Source organism: Neopsephotus bourkii, unplaced genomic scaffold (assembly GCF_033783945.1).
Source record: "Neopsephotus bourkii isolate Nb327-2 ecotype Australia unplaced genomic scaffold, CSIRO-AGI_Nbou_v1 NB_663, whole genome shotgun sequence".
Taxonomy (NCBI): domain Eukaryota; kingdom Metazoa; phylum Chordata; class Aves; order Psittaciformes; family Psittacidae; genus Neopsephotus; species Neopsephotus bourkii.
In genome coordinates, this window is record NW_026901162.1 from 133733 (window position 1) to 157779 (window position 24047).

The window sequence follows — 24047 nt, forward strand, 5'->3', positions numbered from 1 at the left end:
TTCCTGGAAGTTTTTCTAATTCCCTTCATCAACAAGAAGGGGAGTCTTAAGTGACTAGACAAGACTTTTGTGTCCAGAAATTAGCAGAAATTAAACTAAAGATGGAAAAGAGCCAGAGTTTTATCAAGGTTCAGATCCACACCACAGGCTGCTGTGATAAGAAATGGATTTGGAAAGTGGAAGTAGACTCTGAGGAAGCAAGCTATTTAAGAAATTTTGTATGTGCATTGAGGAACCAGGATGGTCGTGGAAAAGCCCATTCATAATGAAGAAAGAGATATGCAAACAGTTTTCTTCAGTTTAATATTAGGCGGTGTTATAAACTGCTAAAACCAGACAGCTTCACATTATTATACTTCATGCACCACAAAACAGATTTATATTACAGCATAAGATTCAATATTATAAAATTTGCAGAGAACTTCACACAGAAGTTGTTTATTTTTTACCCCTTTTATTCACATCCAAACCCAATGATTCTTATCTGTGTACATACAGAGTATTTTCTTCCATCTTCTATATCTGCTTTCGAACCAACTGGTTCTAAACATCAGTACCAACACTGGTAGTGGGAAATCAACTAGAAAGTGCCACCATGGTCATTTGCTCAAGACACGCACACTTCTTGCTGGATAGCTGGTTGTGGAATTTTACTATCCTCTGTCTTTTCCTGCCCAGGAACTTGGCACACAGTCTTCCGTTTGAACAACCGTAGACTCAACCGTAACAAGTCACTGTCCATTGCTGCAGAATTTGTGTAAGTTTGTTTCGTTGCTCCCTGTTGAAATTAAAAATGAAAAATAAAAAAGGAAAGAACTGAAAACAATGGCTTTTAACATGCAAGCTGAGACATTAACCTCAAGTGCTCTCAATAATTAGAGGTTTAATTATACATATTCACTAGAAAAGACAGAATTAATGTTTTTTGTATTTAGCATGCAAGATCATAAAATCTACCATAGTGCAAAAATGGCTTAAGGATTTTTTTCTTTCAATTTTGACTTGGAAGAGCAGAATCCTTAATTCTCATAAAAATACATGGAATCTCAAGCAGAATTACTCAACAATTGTCTATGAAATTGTATTTTAGTATATTATTTTTAGAATGTACTCTCTAAATATAGAAAACGTATCTTCAGAATTGAAACCCCCAAATAAGAAACAGCACCCACGTCTAGTGTCAATCTTAAATTAAATTCTCATCTTAAGTAAAAAATAAACACCCTACAACCTCTTTAAATAAAAGTCTGTTTTCCGTTATTTAAAGGACCAGGCTTACTGCAGAACAACAAATACAAAAATTATGTTCCTAGAGAAATGCTTTGCATAATGGAATCTGTGTTTCCATGTTCTGATCAAGCACTGGAAATGAAGCACTTGCCTTTTCATTCTTCATTAGCTGCTTACGAATTGCAGAATCCCTTCGGAAGCACAGTGCTTTACAGCAGGGGCCCAGATTACTGAGAAGACCAGCTCTCTCTTCTTTCCGTAGAAGTGCAGCCATGTTCAAAGCCCCCAGTTCATGTTCAAAAAGGTTTTCTGCATCTAGAAAGAATTGATATTTGCAGAGATCAACATATATACAGTATCTCTGAATACCAATATCCAGTAATATGAAACTTCTTAAAGTTTTACTATTTGTACTTCTGCCTTCTAAACCATATCAAGGTTCGAGGAATAAAGGATAATGAAGTTTATTAAGTTTATTAAGTTCTAAACTTAAAAAAAAAAACAAAAACAACAAAAAAACTTCACTATGAAGTTTATTAAGTTTTAAACCTGAGTAAATCCTCAACCATTTAAAGGGAAGGACAGGTATGTTTGTATGCAGCATCAAGCATGGGAAATAAATGTTGAGAGGCCTAAAAATCTAGTGACAGCTCTGGGACAGAAGAGGGGATACCATTTACAGTCAGATATGTGTGACAAAAGGAGTTTACTACTAGCATTAATCAGAAAGTGGTCTAAGCTTCCATTCTCTGCAAGACATCAGATAACCACACTAGTGTCCACACAGGCCTTTTGTATGGCTACCCAGAAGTGAAATACTCCTATGTAGAATAATTCTTTTATAGATGCTGAATGAACCTGGAGAACAAGTCAAGAGATGCCAATGAGCTACCCCCTCCTACTGGCTCATCTAAAGCATTTGTTAACAATACTCAGTGCCAGGACTAGTCCTTTAATACATTTATCAGAAGAAGCAGCGTGCAGCTAGAAGACTTTAATTACTTTAACAAAAGATCCTGAGGTGAGTCTTGTTCTGCAACCGCTCTGTTTCTATGAAATGCAGACAAAGACAAAAAAGGGTGCACATGGCTGGGCTGCAGCTTACTGATTTATAACCCTTTCACAATAAATAAGAGGATTATAATACAATTGAAAAAAAAACCCAACCCTTAAAAATGGTAGTGTATGCAGCTGAGTCCAACACAGCCACCACTATATAGTAAAACATTGGGTGTTTATCAGAGAATCTAATACCTTACTAGAGTCAGCATCAAAACCGGGCAACATAAAGCAGCTAACAGCTAAAATTGTTTGGCAGTATGCACACAGAACAGAACAAAGATGCATTTTTAAACCACCTGGAGAATCTGGATGAAGCTGAGCAAGACTAGATTTTAGACAAGGTGAAAAGAAACAAGAAAGTTACAGGAAATCAAGGGCAGGTTAAAGAGAATTGCACTGAAGTCATCCAGACAACCTCAATGGACAATCAACATCACAAATACGTGGCAAGAAACAAAAAGGCCACTTCAGAGGTAACACTGACAGCTTGCAGAGTGCATAGTGCCAGATGCTGAGCATATCTGGAAAGTAAGCATGTCCATAACCTTAGAGGAAACAACTGCATATAACAGATGATATCAGCTACAAATCTCAATTCCATCGCATACTACAGATTTTTGTTTCCAAAGAATAATAATTAAAAAGCTATCATTTCCCTTTTTCTTCATTTCAGTCTATTACCAGAAACTTTGTATCCACGATAAGAACAATGAAGGGACCACCAAACTCAAGAATGAAACAGGGAAACAAATTATACCACCAATCCAAAATGAAAACACTGTATTTCCACTGTAACATGCACTAAATGTCTAGCTCAAATTCATTCACTTTTCAGGGCACCATATTTGTGCCTTTGTTTAGAATATACATGCTGTGGCTGTGTAATCACTCTAGAAGGAAACCTTGAACCAGCAGATTTCACAGGAAATGCCTGCACTTGAGAGCCTACTGGCAGTTTCCACACATAGCAACTTTGATGTGTGAGAGACTGCACACACCAAAGGGAAACCATTGGAGGCACTTCAATCCCCCTTTCTCCCCAAAGCAAAGTCCAGCTGAATCTGAGTCCATTTAAGAGAGCTCAGGAGGCAGTGCTGGAAAGCCTTCTATTATCACTATTCTTAAGCATAATAGCAGGGATTTTTATTTTTTTTTTTTAACTAGAAGAAAACTAATACTGCATAAAAAGAACTGCAAATATTTCAGTGGGACATTTACAGTACTTACTAATACCAAGTATGCACCTCAAACTATGCTATCTATGATGCACTGAAAATGTCTGTAGCAACAGCCCAGGACTACTAGTTAACACAATTTAAATGCTCAAGCAAGCAGTGACATTCATGGAAATTACAGGGCTGGGAGAAGCCAGGGTTGGGTTGCTTTTTTTTTTTCCTCTCTGCTTATCTGAGACTGTGAGGTGAATGAGACAACTGCATGAAGAATAATGTGGCAAAGAATTAAAAAGTACTGTTCCAAATTAAGAACTAGAATTTATACAGTTGAAAAAAAAATAATCAGAAATATGTGCTCTTCCATAAGAACAGGGGCTCTACAAATCATTTATGAAGTCATAATTTTATCATATTTTAAATCCTGGAATAATTTGCAGAGAAATCTTACTGAAAGCAAAGTTTTTACAATCCTATAGAAAGAATTCTACCATGCAAGTTGTTGCAGAAAGCCTAGCTGGTTCCTGGGATGGCAAAAGAGAAAAATCAGTATTCTCTCTCCTGCTTACACTACAGAATTGCAGTAAACAGCACTGGTAAGTTCATGCCCGCCCCATCTATAACACATGTCTTGCACCATACACTTTGCCCACATGCCAGACCTGTGCATTACTGAATTTCCCACTTCTAGAAGAAATATAATATACAAATTTCACTTAGCTCCCTCATCCTGACCCAAAAACTCCTATCTGTGTATTCTGGAGAGGATCCTCAGAAGGAAAATTAGAGGACATGCAAAGGACCTTCAGCGAAAACAGGAAATCTTGCTCTTTCTTCCAAGATAACTGGTAATTTACTGCATTTAGCTCTCAAAAAAAATGCTGACACTCTATGCTTGGAAAGCATGAATGGTCTCACAAAACTAATATTCCACTAAGACGAAAAATTGTTTAGGCTGCTATTCAAGATCTCGTCACCATTGCTGAAACTAAAACACCAATTTGATGGATATGCAGCGGTATTATGTTACTGTAATTTTCACACAATACTCATTATATGCTTTCTATGGTCTTGAAACCTAAAATAATGAATTCATGCATTCTTCAGAAAGATTTTCACAAAGTACAAAAGGCAGTTTAACCCCTACAGAAACAATTACCTTTAGGCTTTTCTAATGCTCTCTGGCAAGTTTCTTTAATTTTGGTGAAGAGTTCTGGTCCTGCCAGACGTTTGGAAATGCCAACTCTCAACATAACAGCACCTGGTGTGAATTTTAAGAGTGCAGCTCCAGGCTCACGTGGTTCTTTCAGCTGCTTTGGCATAAGGCTGGACCAATCTACATCTATAACATCCACAGGATCTGCAAAAACATAAGAGTTATCACACCATCATCCCTTACCAAAGCTGATTAATTTCACATGTGTTGCATAGCCCCCTCTCCTAAAAGCAAAGCATTGTTCTGCAGCTCTCAAAGTCAGATCCTTGGACACTTCAGGTACACGTGTCAAAATTCACTTAGGTAAAAAAAGGAGCATACAAATATAAAGCTTCTTGGATTAAAAAAAAATCCCATCCCTAATATTCTGCTTTATTTTTATTGAAAATCCTTTGTGGAAGGCTGCTCAGACCCTGCTTTGCCAGGAGATCTGAACACTTCACCTACCCGTTCACAGAAGTCACAGTAAAACTAAACATGCTATGACAGATCCAAATTAAATGCTTCAAAAGCTAATGTTTCAACTCTGGATGATGGATATTTTTTCCAAAGGAAAGTTATACTATTTATTTAATAGCCATATGACTGCTTTTCTAGTATGTTCATCATAAAAAATATAAACACCAATGATACAGCCCAGATGACCCAACTGAACTCAAGACAAGTATAAAACTATGTGCTTCCCAGTGCATTTGGGAAGCATTCAAGCACAGATAAAATCTGTTCATAAAAATATCAGTTCCTAATAATGGTCAAAACAAATGGGATAAATGGAAACATCTTTATAAAACCAAAAAGCTTACCCTTCTCACTGTATAAAACAAGCTAAATATTACTTCACAATACAGCTCCAGTACTTAATCTCTCTGCTTTGCAGGCTTACCTGCCTATTACAGAACAAAGAAATGCTGAAGAGCATACAAACTGCATTCCTAATTTAGAAATACTGTCAATATCACAACTGCATTATATGCAAATGTATCTAATACTTATATTTAAATAATAAAAAGGGGTTTTGCTATACTTTTACCAGGCATCTTCTCATCTTCCTGTTGATCTTCCCGCTTTTCAGCATCACCTGCCAGAATTTCATCCAGTTCATCATCACTGATGGGCTCGTATTCTCCAGCACCAGACCCCAGTGACTGTACATCATCAATCTTTGCTTCATCTTCTCCTCCTGCAGACAGATAGATACTGTTGCTTTAAAGCAATCGTTCTTGTTTTCTAAACATGTTTTAAGCAGCCTGAAAACAAAGAGGTTCAGCAAACTAAACTGCCAGCTATTGGGAACAAGTATATTCAGCACAGAAAGAGGTATTAACTTATGGAAACAAGTTATTTACCCCATACATAATGCGGCAGTTTGCATTTTATATATTGCAGTAATTTATTTTTTGTGTGTGCAGTATTAGTCAAACTGCACAGAGAAGGACATTCAGAAGAAGCATATGTTGGTTATCTGATATCTAATCTGTAGTTAATAATACACATCTAAGTTAACACCACAAAGTCTTTCGGATACTTCTGCACACGAATCCAAACTCAGGATTCAGTCCAAAGGCTCTAAAAAAGAAAGTAACAAACCCCCAAAATAAAAAGGTGCAAGATATCCTGAATGAAGCAATTATTTACACTTTCAGATTCTCTGTGGAAGTCGCAAGAAGAATTTTTAGAAAGCCATGTCAAACTTCTTCGTTGTTGTCACATTCCTGACATTCACATACTATATGCATATACAAGTACCTGTTCTGTACAGGTAAAAACATTCCTTAAAGCCTGTAAACACAAGACACTCAAAGTTACACAGGTTATGAAAGGAACACCTGAAGCTATTCTCTCACCTCCAAGACAGAAAAGTCTGATTCAAGCATTCAGAAACCCTACTGCCCTAAACTCAGGCTTTCTTAGGGTTCTCCACCACAGTACTTGATACGATTTGGCTATACGAGCTAGCTAGACAGACCTTACAGGGTTCCTCCCCTGTGGATGACTATTCTAGCATCTTCCAGCTCCCTCAGCCAGAAGGGAAACTGCCTCTGCTTTAACTTGCCCCTTATTCTTTTTGTTGTTGCTTGCTTTTGTAAAAGCTACAAAAGAAGAATCGAAAACCACCTCAACTCACCTAAAAATCAGCATGAAAAAAACAAGTAAAAGACATGCTAGCAGAGCTTAAATTAACTACTCAGACCACCTGGCAGCACTTTGGAGGAAGCACAGAGCATCATGGGCATTATTTAAGCCCACTGCTACAGCAAACACATTAAGGTTTAAGACATTAAAATAATTTGGTAATTACATCCTCACACATTCTGTCAGACAATAACTATAGTAATTTGTTCAAGTAAATGCCAGACACCTCCTTAACATCATCAGCTTTGTAAATTATGTTTCATTTTCTAAAATGTTTTTCCACTTTAAAAGGAAATTAAGGTGATCTGTACTGGATTTCATTTTGTGTCTTACGATTTTGAATGTTCACTGTCTATGATCCATCTTCTGTCTCCTCACTGATCTACCAGATATACTAGCTCAACATAAACATGTGTTTGGACAGCACAGATGAACCATTAAAGAATTACCCTATGAAGCAATTAAAAGAATAATCCATAGCTCTTAATACATGATCTAAAAAAAAGATTATTTTTCTCATTTTTGAATTTCAAATCAAAGTTTGCTAAATCCCACATTGTAATTCTAGTACTATATCTTTACTGCTCTTTTCCAGAAATATACTTCAATATTAATTCTGCATTAAAACCATGACACTGGTCAGCTAAAAGCAGCAGTATAAGCAGGAGTAATAAGTAGTGAAAGACAATAAAGTACATTAAATGGTAGAAAGTTACAAGCATGCTATACACTATGCCTTGTTGATAAAGTGGAATGCCATCTAGTATTTATATTATAAAGACATTTTTCTAAAAAAAGTAAATCCTAAATATACCATAACTTCCTACACATGATAATTTTCAGTGAATTTACAAGACAACCTCTGAAAAACACACCAAAGGATACACATTAAAACATAAGAAGTCTGCTGAAAGGCTGGACCTAAGAACACAATTTCCATGGCCTATTAGTTACAGGAACCACATGATATACCCAGCAACAGCCTTTCACCAACTCTTCTGAAGTTACCACATTGTACTCTCAGATTTATTGTATTATTCCTTCCTCTAGCTTAAAAACCACTGAAATCTCTCCACTGCTGTTAAGACAGAGCAGACTTTCCCATGCTCAAATACTATCTTTGATAAGTGCTTCCTCTCCACAGTCTCCTTAAACAGGATCTTCTCCACTGTACCAGTCACCCCTAATGACCACTTAGTAATCAGGTAGGAGATATAGGAAGTAATAAATATTCCTCATCATTCTCTCCAGACAACATTTAACTGCCCAAATTAACAATGAACACTACAGATAATTCTTATTAAGAATGCAAATATGATGAGACGATGTCCTGTTATCTTGTGTCAAATTACAAAGGCTTAATTAATTTGTTTCTCTTTCTAAGACTATGGACTTCAGGTCTTACCATCCCAAACATCCAAAAAATCCAAATTTGACAATGCTTTTTTTTCCCCTCTCAACAGACTTTGGAGAAGAAAACTCCTGCAATCACCAAAAATCCTCAATTTACTGAACGTAACAGTAATGGACACCAGTTACCCTGGATTTAGACTCTTTCTTTATGTTAATACAGATTGCAGATGCCAAGCTGTCTAATCCATGCAGAAAACTCTTAAGAGTTTCTCACTGTTTGCCCCTTAATTTAATTATTAATTCCAAGTATGCTTTCCTCAGTATCATTAGGGCCAGCAAACTGAAGCCGCATTTAATACCGTTACCTCAGGAAAGCCATTTTTGGACTGTTGTACGAAGCCATACATATGTTTCACCTACTAATCAGACAGTCATTTGTATGATAATTGGACTCTGCAGAAAAAAACCCTAAAGAACAGTTCCAAGTCAACACTAATTATTTTTCACTCATTACCTGTCACTTTCACACTAAGAAATGCATCTTACAATAATATAACAAGGCAATCAAATGTTGGTGTTACCCTTCAAAAACTGCCTACTTCAAAAACTGCCTATTGCGAAACATTACACCTTGATGAAATAACACCTCAGACCATTTATGTTTCTTTGCCTCAAGACTTCTTTAGAAATTAACAAATATACACAACTAACACTAAAAAAGATGCTCATCAGGTTTCTCTCTTATTCTGCCTGCTTCCACAAACCTTTCAACAAACCTTAATCTACTACAGGTCAATTCAGCACTGTGTTAAAAAGGCAAGAATAAAATATTTGTCATTCCAGGCAATTTCACAGAATATCTCACCTTCTAAACTCTCCACCTTTTCAGCCTCATTTCCATCTTCAAAACCTGGTAAAGGTCCTAAATCTTTGTCTGTTCTTTCCTTCTCTGAAGCCACTGAATCCCGACAAACACCATCAAATTCCTTTTCGTGATCTCTGTCCAGTTTCATTTCACTGTGTTTTGTTGATTCTTTTTGAGAGGAAATGTCAAGAGTTCTGTCTCTCTCTCTTTCAGCAGCATCAGGCAGCTGTCTGTCTCTCTCTCTGTCCAGCTCCCGTCGCTTCTCTCTCTCCCTTTCCCTCTCCCGTTCTCGGAGCCTCTCTCGTTCCCTGCTCCTTGGCCAGTCTTTGTCAACATCTCGGTCCCAGTCTCTCTGTCTTCCCTCTCTCCTCTCTCTCTCTCGTTCTCGATCATGTTCATGTCGATCTCGGTCCTGAAGCCTTTCCCTGCTATCAAACGACCCAGATCTGGAATGGACTTGACGATCCGATTCAGGAGAACTTCTTCTTGAACTGTGGCTTCTCGAATCTTGACGATCTGAAAAAAATATTTTAAACACATATGGTAACTGCAGCACATAAACATAATACCATTTTACTATACCAAAGCATTTTAAAGATTCAGGTATGAAAATGTACTTCTCAAAAGCATTATCTTAAAATAAATAATGCTTTCAGGTTGCCTATAGCTTTAACCTTACTTAGAAATATAAGAAATTTACCCCACTCATGCAAAAGATTTTTAGTGGCTACTTTCCACTGTAACAGAAGCCAAACCAAAGGTACATGATTTTAACTCATAAACAGATGCAAAGAAAAATGCTAAATTTTCAAAATGTATCTTCTAAAAGCTAGAAATAATTTGGCTAGCAAATGATAAATTCAGAAAAAATCATTTCAGGCATGTAACCATGAGGAGAACAGAGAGCCAAAGTGCTTTAGGAGGAAGGTATCTACCTCATTTTGCATAGATTTCAAAATTTCCATATCAAAATGTTAATGGTGAGTTTAAGAACATTTAGATGATAGAACTATCTCAGTGTTCTGTTAGCACAAGCATTTTCTCCTTCTACAAGGTTGGGGTTTTTTGTCCTATAAATTACTTTACTCCCCAGACAGCATGAACTGAATCTGACTGTTCTTGTGTAAACAAAGTGATAATCCTGCCTGCTAAGGATCAGCTTTTCAAATATGGTTAACACTTGCAGAAATCTTAATTCACTCTAGATTTACAATGAATTGCAGAGAGCATCCCCCCTCCCCCTTCACACTAACTAGAAATGGAAAGAGCATACAGCCACGAATGAATTGGGATTTTCGGTTTTGGACTTCTACATAAAACGGTAAGTCAGTCTCACTGAAATGTATCGTGGTACCTGAAGATGTGCTGCGACTAGGTTCCCCTCGTTTCAACTGATCAATTCTTGATTTCCGCTCCCCAGTGATTTCTAAGCTTTTCTTTTCCCTGTCCCTGTCCCTGTCTCTAGAGCTACTGTGCAGGATCCTCTTCCGTCCAGTCTGGTCATCTCCACTGCGATGAGCTGACTCATTGGAAGGAGATCTAAGTCTGCTTGAGGCATGGCTCCGATTGCTACCAAGGCTGCTGCTACGTTTCTGATCCACAGGTTTACGGTGTGGTCCATCCTCTATAGTAACATGAGGGGCTTCCACCTTTTCTCCTCTCGTCCTGTGACTTTTTCTATGGGAATCGTCAGTGCTTCTTTCTGGAACAACAATGTCACCACGTTCAGGAACATCTTCATCTGACCAGTCACTGAATGTTGTATCTTCTCTTTTTGGGGGGACTTCTGCCACAGCTTTCTCAGGTGGTGCTTCAACCAACTCTTCTTTTGTTACAGGGGGGGTTCGTGGGCCTTTCTTCTTTTTATGATGTGGAACAATCTCTTCATCAGAAACTTCAGAATCACCCTTTGATCTCTTCCGCTTTTTTTCTACATTTTTCTTCTTTTGACCTTTCTTGGGTGAAAAGACTTGGCTTTCCTCAGTTGTTGACTCATTAGCGTACCGTTCCACCCCACTGTCATCATCTTTCTTCTTCTTTGTGGCCTTTTTCTGTACCTTAGACTTCTTCTTGCTGTCATCATGCATTCTATCAGAAGCATCTCTTTCTTCAGAAGGACGGTGTCCAAGACTTTCCTGAACCCTGGACCGGGAGCCTTCTGAAATGTCTGGCTGCTCTCTTTGCTTATCTGTTGAAGACACCCTCTCTTTAAATTCTGGTTCTTCATAACGCCGGGAACTTTCCTTTCTGTCTGATTTTCGCTCTTCTTCTTTCCACCGACTCTGACGCTCTTCTGAAATATGAGAGGGACTCAGTGATCGGGAATCCTGGGGCCGCACAACCTGGCTCAGAAGTCTGTGCTTTTCATCTACAAAATGGGAAAAAGGATGCACTATATTGTTTAGGAAGGAGAACATGTGAACATTTAGTATCTTGTACATGAAAAAAAGTGTAAATTAAAACATACAATCCATTATTTCAGTTACATTTCTAAAGTTTCTCAACTGCTGCACTAGCAACAGGCTTCTTTCCATTTTGGTAAACATGCATCTTAAACAAATGATGTGGAAGTCACTATCACCTGGCAGATATAACACATAGTGACAAAATTAAGATGAGACAAATGTACAGATTAAGAAAAATAGTCATAAAAGTATGGGGAGGAGGACACTTACAAAAGCTTTCCCCATGCTTTGTCTATTTAAGATTTCAAGTTATTTCCCGTAAGCAGAGAGTAAACTGGATCCAGTTGCAGAGGCAGCCTGCTCCTACTTACTTTTATCATCTCCACTGTTGTAATTATCACTATCAGGAGAGTGCTCACGGCGACGTTTAGGTGACTGACGAGGACTTGGACTGCTTTCATTTCTGTGACGCTTCCTGCAGAAGAAACATGTACAGTCAAAATACTTCAGAATTCTTTAAAGAAAACATTCATTCACTGAGTAATCAATACAGTCCCTGAAGTCTAAGCAACTCATACAGAAGTCAACACAGCTAAGGATGCCAGGAGTCCTGTAGTTTTTTAAGTTATTCCAAAACTGCAAGCATGATCAGTTTTCTGACCATACTGTAAGACACCTTAAAGTAAACAAACACTTCAGACAACTATCTTTTACCCAAAGTTATCAAAGATTATTCAGCTAATTTTTCATTGTGGCAATGACCCTTGCAGTGCATTGACTCCAGCTGGCAGCTAAACCCCCACTTAGATGCTTGCTGGGGACTGGGGGAGCCCATGCTGATTTATAGGAATCCACAATTCCCTCACACAAAAGCTACTCGTAACTTCCGAGGAAAGCAACCATTCAGGGCAACACTGCTTTGACCAGTATTGACAAAGCAGTAAGATTTTTACTGTATTAAATGAAAAGGAAAAAAGGAAGAAAAAAAAAGTGCATCAGTGCTATGCACTTAAAAGAGGCACCACACATTCACTCAGGATATTGTTCATGCCTTCACTGGTAGCCTTCTGGGATTGAAAATTTAGTAGTGCAAAGGGTAATGCATGCTCCACAGAAATTTAACAAATAAAGTCATGAACCCTAACCTTGTTAGCTGCTATCTGACTTTCCAGGCTTCAAAAGGTACCACAGACTGCTATTACGTTTCCAAGAATGCCTGCATTTATTAAAGGAAAGGCCATGCAAGTACACTTAGAAAGGAAAATGACATTGTCTGACTCAATTGCTAGCTCCTGAGTAGTTTCACAACTCTGCACTAACAAAGCATTGGATTAATTTCATCACCATAGTACTGACTTTGGGGTCACCAGCGTGCGTCACACAGATGCAGGGTAGAAATGGTGCCAGACCAGGCCTCTGCATAAGCAGGCTATCTTCTCCCTTATGTACTTACTTGCTTACTAACATACTGAAATCAGCAGTAAAAGACTGCCTTTTTTTTAAATTCTGAGATGGAAGTGACATTCAGATCTACTCACTTGGATTTTCTCTCCTCATGGACATCTCTTGAGCTTCTTTCTTCTCGGATATCTTCTCTCTTATCCCTGCGGTCTTCCCTTCCTTTTTCTTTGTCATCCCAGTCTCTCTGGCGGTCTCTTTCTTTATCCCTGTCTCGACCTCTGTCCCTTTCTCGTTCTCGCTCACGATCTCTTTCTCGCTCCCGCTCCCTTTCTCGTTCCTCCCTCTCTCGCTCTCGTTCCTTCTCCCTCTCCCGCTCTCGTTCCCTTTCCCTGTCATGGTCCCTGTCTCGGTCCCGATCACGGTCCCTGTCTTTGTCCCGTTCTCTTTCCCTCTCCCGTTCCCGAGCACGATCTCGCTCCAACTCTCTTTCCTTCTCCCTTTCTCTTTCCCGATCTCTTTCCCTTTCCCTCTCCCGATCCCGCTCCCTTTCTCGCTCCCTCTCCCGGGCCCTTTCCTCTCTCCTGTCATCAGACCGATCTCCCCTTCGCTCTTCTCTTCTATCATCCCGCTCAAGGTCATCACTTCGTCCTTGATGCCGTACTGGTGAGCTTGCTCTCTGATCTGTGAAGAGAAGCGGGTTTGATTATCAAGTGATAACAGGACATAAACTGCTTCCACTACAGTAATAAAATCCCAACAGCTTTTATTTTGACAATTTAGATACTGGTTTGCCTTAAATGAAAAGTAACTCCCTGCAGAAACATGGAAATTCTTCTTGGGAGGGAAGAAGACAAAAAACAGTACTAATTTTGAAAGGGTTTTTTTTCAATATTTAAAAGGCTTTTCAATATTTAAAAGACATTCCTTATTTTAGCCAAAAAATACTACAAAATTTTTATTTTCTACTAGATTTTTCTGAATGGCTTCAAGAGGTAAGTATAGACCTCATAGCCTAGCTACTACTATTACATTGCTCAATGAATCAAAATCTGGTATAAGATCTTAAAAAGCTCTGAATGACATAGATATGCAATGCTAAGACTTCTATATGAAAATTTTACTTCCTAAGCCTGTTAAGAGCCACAGGCTTTACAAGAATTCACACTGTTTATAATACACAGTAAGTTACTGCCAACTAAGAAGTTCTGGCCTGTCTCATCACAGAAAAGATCTCTCCCCAGAAATACACAACCAAACTCACAGGAAAGGGAGAGGCGCGGATGAGGTAGGGGAAGCAGAACTGCTAGAAATTTTCATATGTGTTCACTACAGAGTCTTAAAGTTTTAGAAGCTTGATCAGTAGATTAGAGTCAGGGATAAAACTAAACTTACATAGAAAATAACTGATTGAGAAGGAGAGAAACCTGATTTATTTACTTTCCACACACTTCACTGCATTTTGTTAATTATATTTCAGATTTTTTACATATATTTCTATAAATTTTGACCACTTCATAACAATTCCTATTCTGCTGTAAATAGTATTTGAACGACAACATATCAATAAAACTATTTTTCCACAATATATATTAAAAGCATTATAAAAAAGAGCAAAAAATAATATGAATAGAAGTTGGTATTTTTCGGTCCATTACTCTGAGGCCAAGAGTGCACTTTTCTGTAAATTGAGACAACATCCACCAGGGGTAAGCAAGCAGAATTTGAACAAGACCAAATCAATAATATGTGCGTTTTCATCGGTTTAATCAATTTTCATTTCTGAGCAAATTAACAATGACTTACTGCTCTCCTGTTACCAGATAAAATTAAAAGCACACTTGAGTGACATTTCTGCCATTGATTTAACACTTATTTTTGTAACAGGTAAATCATCAATCCATGGAATTGGTTCCGTGAACACGTTTCACATTCTTTCAATGGTGCCTGTAATATTATGATTTACTGTGCATACTAAGTGTTAGATTTTATCCAAAAGTTCTGTAACTCCTATCTATTATGTCAGTTTTGGTGACAAAGCATCCACATGAAAGTCTTACATGAATCAAGACACTGGAAGTGTATTACACAATTAAATGGAGATATTGAGCACTTCTTACATGACTTCATTTTTTTTAAGTGCTGCTCCAGTGGTTGTTTGGAACATCCAACTTATTTGCTCTAGTTGAATAAAGGCAGCTCAAACGTGCAAGCTTGCATTTTAAAATCTTACTAAAACGACTCCTTACATATTACAGAATCAAATAGCAACCAAAATCTATCTCAATTCTTCTCTGAATGACAAACATTAAGACTGTGGTCTAATTATGGAAACTGTGTCGTGAATTATAACTCTGAGGAGAATTTACTACCACAAAAAATGATATAATTTTTCAAGGAAGAAAACAACAAATTTTATCTCCATTCAGCTTTTTACATTTTTCTCCTAAAAGGGAAATAGAACCCATTCAAAGCAACTTTCCTTCTATAAATTTATTTTACTCTATTTTCTTTGAAGGTATTTTTTTCTGTTGACTGGGGTTTTAATTCTGAATAATTTATGAACTCATAATGATATGAAGAGCATAAATTACATTATAATATATCTAGGATTTTCTGGGGTGGGAAGGTGAACAGATGAAAGCTACTCTGCAAAAGCCAACCCCTGGGACACATTCTGACCGCAGGATTTTTTTAGTTAACAAGAAAAAGGAAGCCTGGAGATTAGGTCTGTTGAAATCCTGCCTTGAAGACAAGAAAGAATCTAAAGCAGAACCTTCCACAAGAACAAGCAACAACAGATACATTTCAATAGGCCAAAAAGCACTCCTTGCTGTTACAAAACACCCGTTTGTAAAAATTAAGTTAAGCAACAGCTAGAACATATCTATCACTTCCAAATCAAAACTCAAGACAGAAAAAAACACTGTGTTTTCACACTTATTCTTAACGGCTCCTCTTTTCAGTTCCATACTACCTTCATTTCCCTGACTCACAGTATCACAGTATCACAGTATGTTAGAGATTGGAAGGGACCTCAAAAGATCATCTAGTCCAATCCCCCTGCCAGAGCAGGAACACCTAGATAAGGTTACAATACTCGTCCTGTTCTCTTAATTGGTGAGTAAAAGCTGGTATTAAGTTCCTTAAAGACACATTACTCTTTCAGGTGCAGAAGTAATTAAATGCAATTATGACTCTAAGCTTATATGTGTATGCATATGAAGTGGAGGTGGAGGCAAAGAAGAGGAAAAGATATTTCACACTGAAATTGTACAATGAAATCTCTTGAAGAAGTTTTGTTTGTTTAAAGACTATCTGGATGAAAAAAACCAGAAGGTGCCAACATCCAGCTATAGGCAGGGAGAAAAGCCATAGCATTCACACATACACTGCCAACGAGTGATCTTACTACATAAGTTAGTTTATGTCAAGGACAAGACCAGTGTCAGTGTGCAGTGTCAAGTGAGTTATTTATGAATTAATGGTGTGGGGGCAGAACAAGGAAGAAAAAGGAGGGAGCCAGAAACACACACATTCATACATATACATTTGATCACACATGTAAGTGTAGAAATGCACATGGAAATACCTCTTTCTCTATTGTCACGCCTGTCCCGTTCACCATGTCTTCTTTCAAAAGAGGAATCCCTTGCTTGTTCTCGACTGTCATAGCGATCCCGGTCAGGGTAGCTACTTCTTGAGTCCCAGCTGTCATGGTAGGTTCCACTACTGCTGTGACCATCAGCCTGGGATCCTCTAGTTCCACGACTTCCTAATAGATGTAGCAATAGAAGAGATCAGTTTCCAAATGTAAGAAAAAACACTGATATTTATACCAATTAAAGTAGTAACTTTTAATAAACTTGAATTAATTGTTCATGAAATAGAAATTGTAGTGCCAAACTCTATTTAACCAACAACTCCAATTTTACATGTTTTAATTGTAAAGTTATTATTTTCAAACTCCAAAAATCAAGATTTTTTTAAATCACCATGCCCTGGTCATAGCATAGTTCTCCTGGCTAGAAACAGAACAGTCTAAAAGCCAGGTCACATTTGTTCTGAGTAGCATGTAAGCTTTTGCACTGTGCAGCAGGAACAAGCAGGAAAAGTAGAGGCAATTTCTCTTGTAAAAATTATATGTCATTTCCCTGCCACAATAAGCCTGAGAAAGCCAAAATATATTTCCTATATAGTTAAAAGTGAAGCTGTTACATGAAGTGCATCAGCCTTTCAAAAATATTGCCACAGGCTAAAATCCCTTTTTTTTGTTTTTTAATTTTGGTCAATCAAGAAGGGATGGGATGGCAGGGCAGGCAAAGCTGTGAAAGGTGGTTTTCAAGTACCTATGACACGCAGTTGATTTTCAGAGAACACCAAAAACCTGCTGCCCAGTACTCCGAAACATACTGCCCCCTACAAACCTTCAACTACACACAGAATCATAGAATGGTTTGGGTTGGAAGTGACCTTAAAGAACATCTGCTTCCAACACCCCTGCCATTGGAAGGCACACTTTCCACTTGACCAGGTTGCTCAAAACTCCATCCAAGCTGGCCTTGAATACTGCCAGGAATGGGGCAGCCACAGCTTTTCTGGGCAGCCTGTGTCAGTGCCTCACCACCCTTGCAATGTAGAATTTCTTGCTTATAACTAATCTAAATCCACCCTCTTTCAGTTTAAAGCCATTCCCCATTGTCATATCCCTACATGTTCTTGTAAAAAGTCTCTCTCCAGCTTTCTTGTAGCTGCCCCTTACTTGTATTTGTAGCCCATGGAAAAACCTAGGGCTGCAGAAACATTACAGTGGTGTAAAGGTTAGGATTTGTATTAAAACTGAATAGCGGAATACCAATGTTATGCTTCTTTAAAGAATGGAGAACAAGTAAGGCCTATAAATTTAAGCGACTGTTCTAATTTAACATAGCTTTAAAAGCATGAGCTATTTGGCAGCACCTCCTTATCAAATATCAAACAAGGTAGTATGAATGTCAATATTCAATCTCCCACTATAGGGATACTTATTAGTTTTTTAAATAATGCAATACCCTTGTCAGATAATTCAGGACCTCTGCCTCGACTTCTGCCAGTTCTATCACTTCTGCTCTCATTTCTGGAGTCACTTCTGGAGTCATTCCTTGTTTCCGCCCGAGAGCTCTCCTCTCTGCCATGTGATCTTCCATAGCTGCGCAAGTCCTCCTGATACTGGTCATCCTTTTTATGGGCATCACGACTCTCTCTGTCTCTGTAGTCATGGGAATCCCGTGTGGAGCGTGAGTCTCTCTGATCACGACTATCTTTAGTATCTCTGCTATAATCCCTTGTATCTCTGGAGTCTCGAGTATCTCTGGATTCCCTTGTCTCCCTCCGATCTCTGTTGTCTCTTGTCTCCCTTCGATCTCTTCCATCACGGGACTCTCTGTCATCTCTGTGATCCCTGGAGGTACTCTGCTCCTGGTCATAATCACGATCATCTCTTGACTCTCTTTCTTTTTCCCTTTTTCCTCTAGTTTCTGTAAAATGTTTTAAAAAAAAAACAACCACACAGTTATACACCTAATCAATGCAAGCAAAAGTTTAGCACACAAAACCCACTAAAATAATACTGTCAAAATATACTTCTGACATACAGCAACTCAAATTATTATGTAAGTAGGAGAAGATCATGTTAGGTATTTACCTGTACATTCAGTAAGCTCTAAAGATCTTTCTGTGAATTTGAATCTGTACTTTACAAATATTTACCTATTCAAAAGACAGTAAGTATAATAAAAATAAACTTCAAATGTACTACAGCAAATGCACTTCAATACCTTTAAGGTAGGATCATTTTCTTCCTCCAATCATGGATTCATTTTTAATCCATACACATATATTTTCAGGAAATTTAAGCTATGTTTAGACTACTTGCTTTTAAGGCCTCAGTGCCCTGCCAAAGCCTTTTTCTTTTTTAATTATATATTTATAATGTTACTGTTACAGGATTACAACCAGTCCAACAAAAAGCTGACATATGTACTCTTTGAAAGCTGTCTCTTGAGTGAAACAGCATGTTTGCTCATCACAAATTACTCGACCAGCTTAACAGATTTCCAGAGGGAATGACTGTTTCTTTGCACACACCTCACTTAATGTCAATTAAAAGGACAACAGAGCAATCAGTGAGGACTGGATTAGCATTCGGGAACCTCACAGAAAAGAGTAGTATTCACTCGCAAGTATCCTGCTGTCATTCAGCTGATCCACTAGTACATACCTGATACAAAGAGAAACTCACTTACCTACTGACACCACCATATCACTACACAAGAAACACCTAGGCAAACGCCTACAGGATCTTTACAATCAGCTCAGCCTATATAAGCAGTCCTTTGAAGAACACAGCCCCTGAAGACAGCACCATGAGCACAGGAACTATAACACAGCCCATATTTTCTTCACCCCCTAGCCACAGGGACAGATACCACAGCTTGAAAATCAAGTTTCAAAATCCAATTTGCAAAGAAATAAAAATTATTCTGAAGTATTATTTTCTATTCATACCATCCCGCCTTTCGTGGCGCCTGTCATGAGACTGTGAAGTCCGATCACGATCATGTCTTCCCTTTTCTCTTCCAGGAGATCGATGTCTTGATGGACTTCGCTTCCTCTGAGGAGAAGAGGAAGAGTGTGCGGGATATGGGGAAGATGACCGCCTTGCAGGTGGGGAAGCTGTCCTTTGATAGGATGGAGAAGGAGTTCTTTTGCGGTGTGGGGAAGGAGAATGTCTTTGAACAGAGGAGCCTGACTGCGATGAAGAGGAGTGATGTCTGGAGGATATGGGAGAATGATGCTGACCTGATGGGGAAGCAGACCTGCAAATAAAAGAGTTAGAATAGGCACACATGTAATAACCTGATTTAAAAGGTTCTTACTATGCCTTACAAAAAAAGTGATTAAACCAATTTGTGCATTCTCTACTCTTTGTCTGCTGAAAGTGCTCTTTCTATAAAACACCAACTAGTTTTCCCTCAAGGGCACCAAGAATACCCTTTCAAAGTACGGTTTCTTTAAACGGCAATAGTTTATTTATCCAAGAACAAGCTGTTCAATCAAAACTATATTACACAACTACCTCCTGGGGAAAGGGAGAGAGGGGTCAGAAAAGAAAGTTATTTTCTCCCCCACCCCCAAACCAAGAACAATTGTTTTTTTCAATATAAAATGCTTTCTGAAATTCATGGTAAAATTAGGCAGTTAACATTTTACACAGTGTTACCTAAGGGGAATTTTTTTTCTTTTGTTTCCAACAGCATTCAATTCTTTATAAAAGAATCAGTGTCACCTTCTTGTGCATTTTTAGCTTCTTTCTTTTCTTATAAGCATTGATCTTCAAACAATTTAGGCCTTGATCCAGAAAACCCACACACGTCTACTTAAAGGCTTTAGCAAACATGAATATTTACACAAACAAGCAAAATTCATAGCTAATAGGATAAGAAAATGCAGATAAAGTGTCTCTCACTTTCAAAATCCCATCACTCAACTAAAGATCATTTAGACAACAGTAAACAAATTTCCTCACAATACATTATCCCATAGTCTAACATGGCCACACATTTCAAACCCTTGAGCTCAGCAGTAAGGGTATTTTTCCCTTATCAGCATCAAAGTGATTTGCAAGTATGTTTTTACATGAAATATGTATTACCCTTAACTCACGACTCCCTTCTACTTCACAAAATTCCAGAGATTCCAATGAGAAAAGCAGGAGTCAGAAAAAACACACATGGACAATCCATATTCAAAAATCCCACTTAAGTGGTTTAGTTCCCACTTCTGAATTTCCATACATAGTGTCAGTGACTTCAAGTAAACATCCATACAGATGAAGCTCTCAGTTTTGGGTGATTCACAAATGAGGGACTACTTTATCAACGGCAGTAGTACCTCTGCAATCTTCTGCAATATCCCAGCCTTTAAAAGGACAGTTTGTATGTGACACTGTCACATACAGATGAAACAGACGGCCTGGAATTTGTAGGAAAATTTCCAAAGCACTCGAAGTAAAATTCTGCCAAGGTCAGAAATGGCTGACAGAATACAATATAATTCCGTGACTTACCATCTCTAAATTAAGACTACATTTACTTTTCTCCATGAAACCATTATCATGGAACATGGGGTCACCAAAATTGGCTTGCATGGGAGGCTATCAATGGTTTGGAGACAAAACATTTAAAATATCCTTCCATGTTTCTAGAAGAAGGCCCATTTATCTTCCCTGCTTAATGTTCCTTTCCACACACTTGATACGTCTGCACAGAAGCCCCAGGCAGGTGCTAGTGAGCAAAATACAGACTAGATTAGAAAAAAAAAACCCAAAACCAAAAACATGGAGAAAAGGATGCTGCAAAAGTATTTTTCAGTCTCCTTACTACTGCTGGCTGCAGGCGGAACAGGCTGCTTTACTCCCTTCCCTATACACAACCTAATTTAAAGAAAATATCCATCAGTAACATGTAGATTAAAACAATACAACATTGTTCAGCTGAACTGAGTCACCACAGCAGCAAAAGAGCTTGCTTACAACTCTTAGAATTTCTGAATGGATGGGTTTATTTTGCTTGTTTTATCAGCATGCAGATATATATGACATCTGGTATCTTCCTCCCACCCTTCAACAGAAATGCTGAAAATAAGGATGCTTCCCTCTCCATTATACAAACATAGGACTGCAGTAGTATTTAGCACTGCCATTCTAAACCTGAGCTTACAGACTCCTTCAGATCAAAATAAGTCTCCTCCTTCCTTTTTAATGGGTGGTAAAAGATTTTTTTCCAAGGCCCCTAGAACTGGCAGGATGATCATTTCCCTGAAGCTTCCTGCAAGAAGGTCTCTGAAATTGTACTGTACCGTTTAGCCAACTGTGTCTGCTTTTCAGAAAAGATGTGTAGAGCCAGGATCTGTGCATCACCCTACCCATTTTGGAGCAGAGAAACTCTGTTCCTTCCTTATCTCCAAGATGGAAGACTTCTCACATTTTCTACTTTTTAAGAAGGGGGAAGGTGAGAAATAAAAAGTTCACAGGCTACGTCTCATATCAGACTTTTGAAGTTCCACCTGAAGCCAAAACGTATGAGAGGGAGTAATAAATGGAAGCCTGCACCATGACTTGTATTCTTGACCAACACAGGTATTCTCAGTGTAGTAACTCGGCAAAAAAAAAAAACACCCAAAATTCTCAGAGTTCAGGTGTTTGAGGCACACACATATTCACAACAGACACACAAACAACAGAGGAAGCTTCTAAACCACAACTATTCATGGAAAAAAAAAAACGTGCAATTGACCTCCCACCTGCGAGACGGTGAGAAGTTATGCTTGTGAGTGGCTGACTTGGCTGGAGCTCGGGAGGTTTGTCTTCGCCTTGAAGCAGGTGGGGAATACTCCCTGGAAGGGGAAGAATTACTGCCAGAATGATCTGCAGGACTAGGAGAACGCTTCTGTCTATGGGAGCTTTCAGACGCATCCCTGGGAAACATAAACAGCAGCTTGTTTAACAGGTATAATATGGCATTACTACAACTCCACTGTACTTACAAGATCAAGAACAATCTTATAGAAACATATATTCCACCCATAATTTTACATATCAGATTACCTTAATCTAGCAAAACTCAAGAATGCAAGACATGCACTGAATTTCTTGCTAATTACTAAACTTAGAATACAAAACTAGAATATGGTAAATCCAAAATTATATTCTCATAATTATACCCAGTATTTCATGTGTCCATGAAACAGAATTCCTATCCATGTAGAATTATCTTGCTACTCTACCAAAAAAATTTGTGTAATATCATAACTTTATTTAGGAAGCCTCAAGCTCACAGACATTTTCAAACACTAATCACAGTTGCAAATGAATCAAAAGCATCTGTCAGAACCCTCAACTATTTCACTTACTGTACATGATGAAGACTTGATGAATCTTTCCTAATTTTGATTATTTTGACAAAAAAATAAAAGACAAAAAACCAGCACTGAAATAAAAAGCTGCAGTCACCACAGCAATACCTGATTATAGCACAATAATTAGCCAACTACTCTCTTGATCCTTCCAGCACTATCAAGAATATTCTTTTCTACTGCTTATGAACTTCCAGTAATGGGAGTGTGCAAGCATGAGGGAAATAATATAGTCTAAACTAAATGTGATATAATTTATTTAATCAATTAAAAATACACATCTACTGATCTTCCACTCCTTTGTTATGCCACATACAAAGTAAACATGAACATGTACCCCATTTTCATCAAGGGAATACACGACTTAAAAATGCAGATTTTGTATTTTTCAACTTAAATGGACACATATGCTTCAGAAAATAAGTCATATTAGTCCACCATTATATATATATATAAAATCATAGAATAGTTAGGGTTGGAAAGGACCTTAAGATCATCAAGTTCTAACCCCCCTGCCATGGGCAGGGACACCTCACTCTAAACCATATCACCCAAGGCCTCGTCCAACCTGGCCCTGAACACTGCCAGGGATGAAGCATTCACAACCTCCTTGGGCAACCTATTCCAGTGCCTCACCACCCTAACAGGAAAGAATTTCCTCCTTATATCCAATCTAAACTTCCCCTGTTTAAGTTTTAACCCATTACCCCTTGTCCTATCACTACAGTCCCTAATGAGGAGTCCATCCCCAGCACCCCTATAGGCCCCCTTCAGATACTGGAAGGCTGCTATGAGGTCTCCACATAGCCTTCTCCAGGCTGAACAGCCCCAACTTTTTCAGCCTATCTTCATATGGGAGGTGCTCCAGTCCCCTGATCATTCTTGTGGCCCTCCTCTGGACTTGATCCAACAGATCCATGTCCTTTTTATGTTGAGGACACCAGAACTGCACACAATACTCCAAGTGAGGTCTCAGGAGAGCAGAACAAAGGGGCAGGATCACCTCCTTCGACCTGCTGGTCATGCTCCTTTTGATGCAGCTGAGGATATGGTTGGCTTTCTGGGCTGCGAGCACACACTGAAATCGGCTCATGTTCATTTTCTCATTGACCAGCACCCCCAAGTCCTTCTCCACAGGGCTGCTCTGAATCTCTTCTCTGCCCAGCCTGTAGCTGTGCCTGGGATTGCTCCGACCCAGGTGTAGGACCTTGCACTTGGCATCGTTAAACTTCATGAGGTTGTCATCAGCCCACCTCACA

The 24047-nt window shown here is 38.5% G+C and overlaps 1 protein-coding gene across 4 annotated transcripts in view; it reads right to left on the reverse strand.

The window, feature by feature from the left end:
• Nucleotides 1-280: 280 nt before the first annotated feature.
• ZC3H13 (zinc finger CCCH-type containing 13) overlaps nucleotides 281-24047 on the reverse strand; it is a 47480-nt gene continuing 23713 nt past the window's right edge. For 2 of the 4 annotated variants that reach the window (XM_061353066.1, XM_061353065.1), the window contains exons 9-20: nucleotides 22177-22350; nucleotides 19381-19691; nucleotides 17886-18350; nucleotides 16427-16609; nucleotides 12975-13518; nucleotides 11808-11911; nucleotides 10386-11399; nucleotides 9032-9547; nucleotides 5705-5860; nucleotides 4624-4824; nucleotides 1382-1545; nucleotides 281-778 (exon numbers count right to left, since the gene is read on the reverse strand). In XM_061353066.1, the coding sequence (XP_061209050.1) occupies nucleotides 608-778; nucleotides 1382-1545; nucleotides 4624-4824; nucleotides 5705-5860; nucleotides 9032-9547; nucleotides 10386-11399; nucleotides 11808-11911; nucleotides 12975-13518; nucleotides 16427-16609; nucleotides 17886-18350; nucleotides 19381-19691; nucleotides 22177-22350 (4003 nt within the window). In that variant the 3' untranslated portion in view covers nucleotides 281-607. Of the gene's footprint in view, nucleotides 779-1377; nucleotides 1546-4623; nucleotides 4825-5704; nucleotides 5861-9031; nucleotides 9548-10385; nucleotides 11400-11807; nucleotides 11912-12974; nucleotides 13519-16426; nucleotides 16610-17885; nucleotides 18351-19380; nucleotides 19692-22176; nucleotides 22351-24047 lie in introns of all 4 variants that reach the window. The other 2 variants (XM_061353069.1, XM_061353068.1) reach the window with 2 other exon arrangements.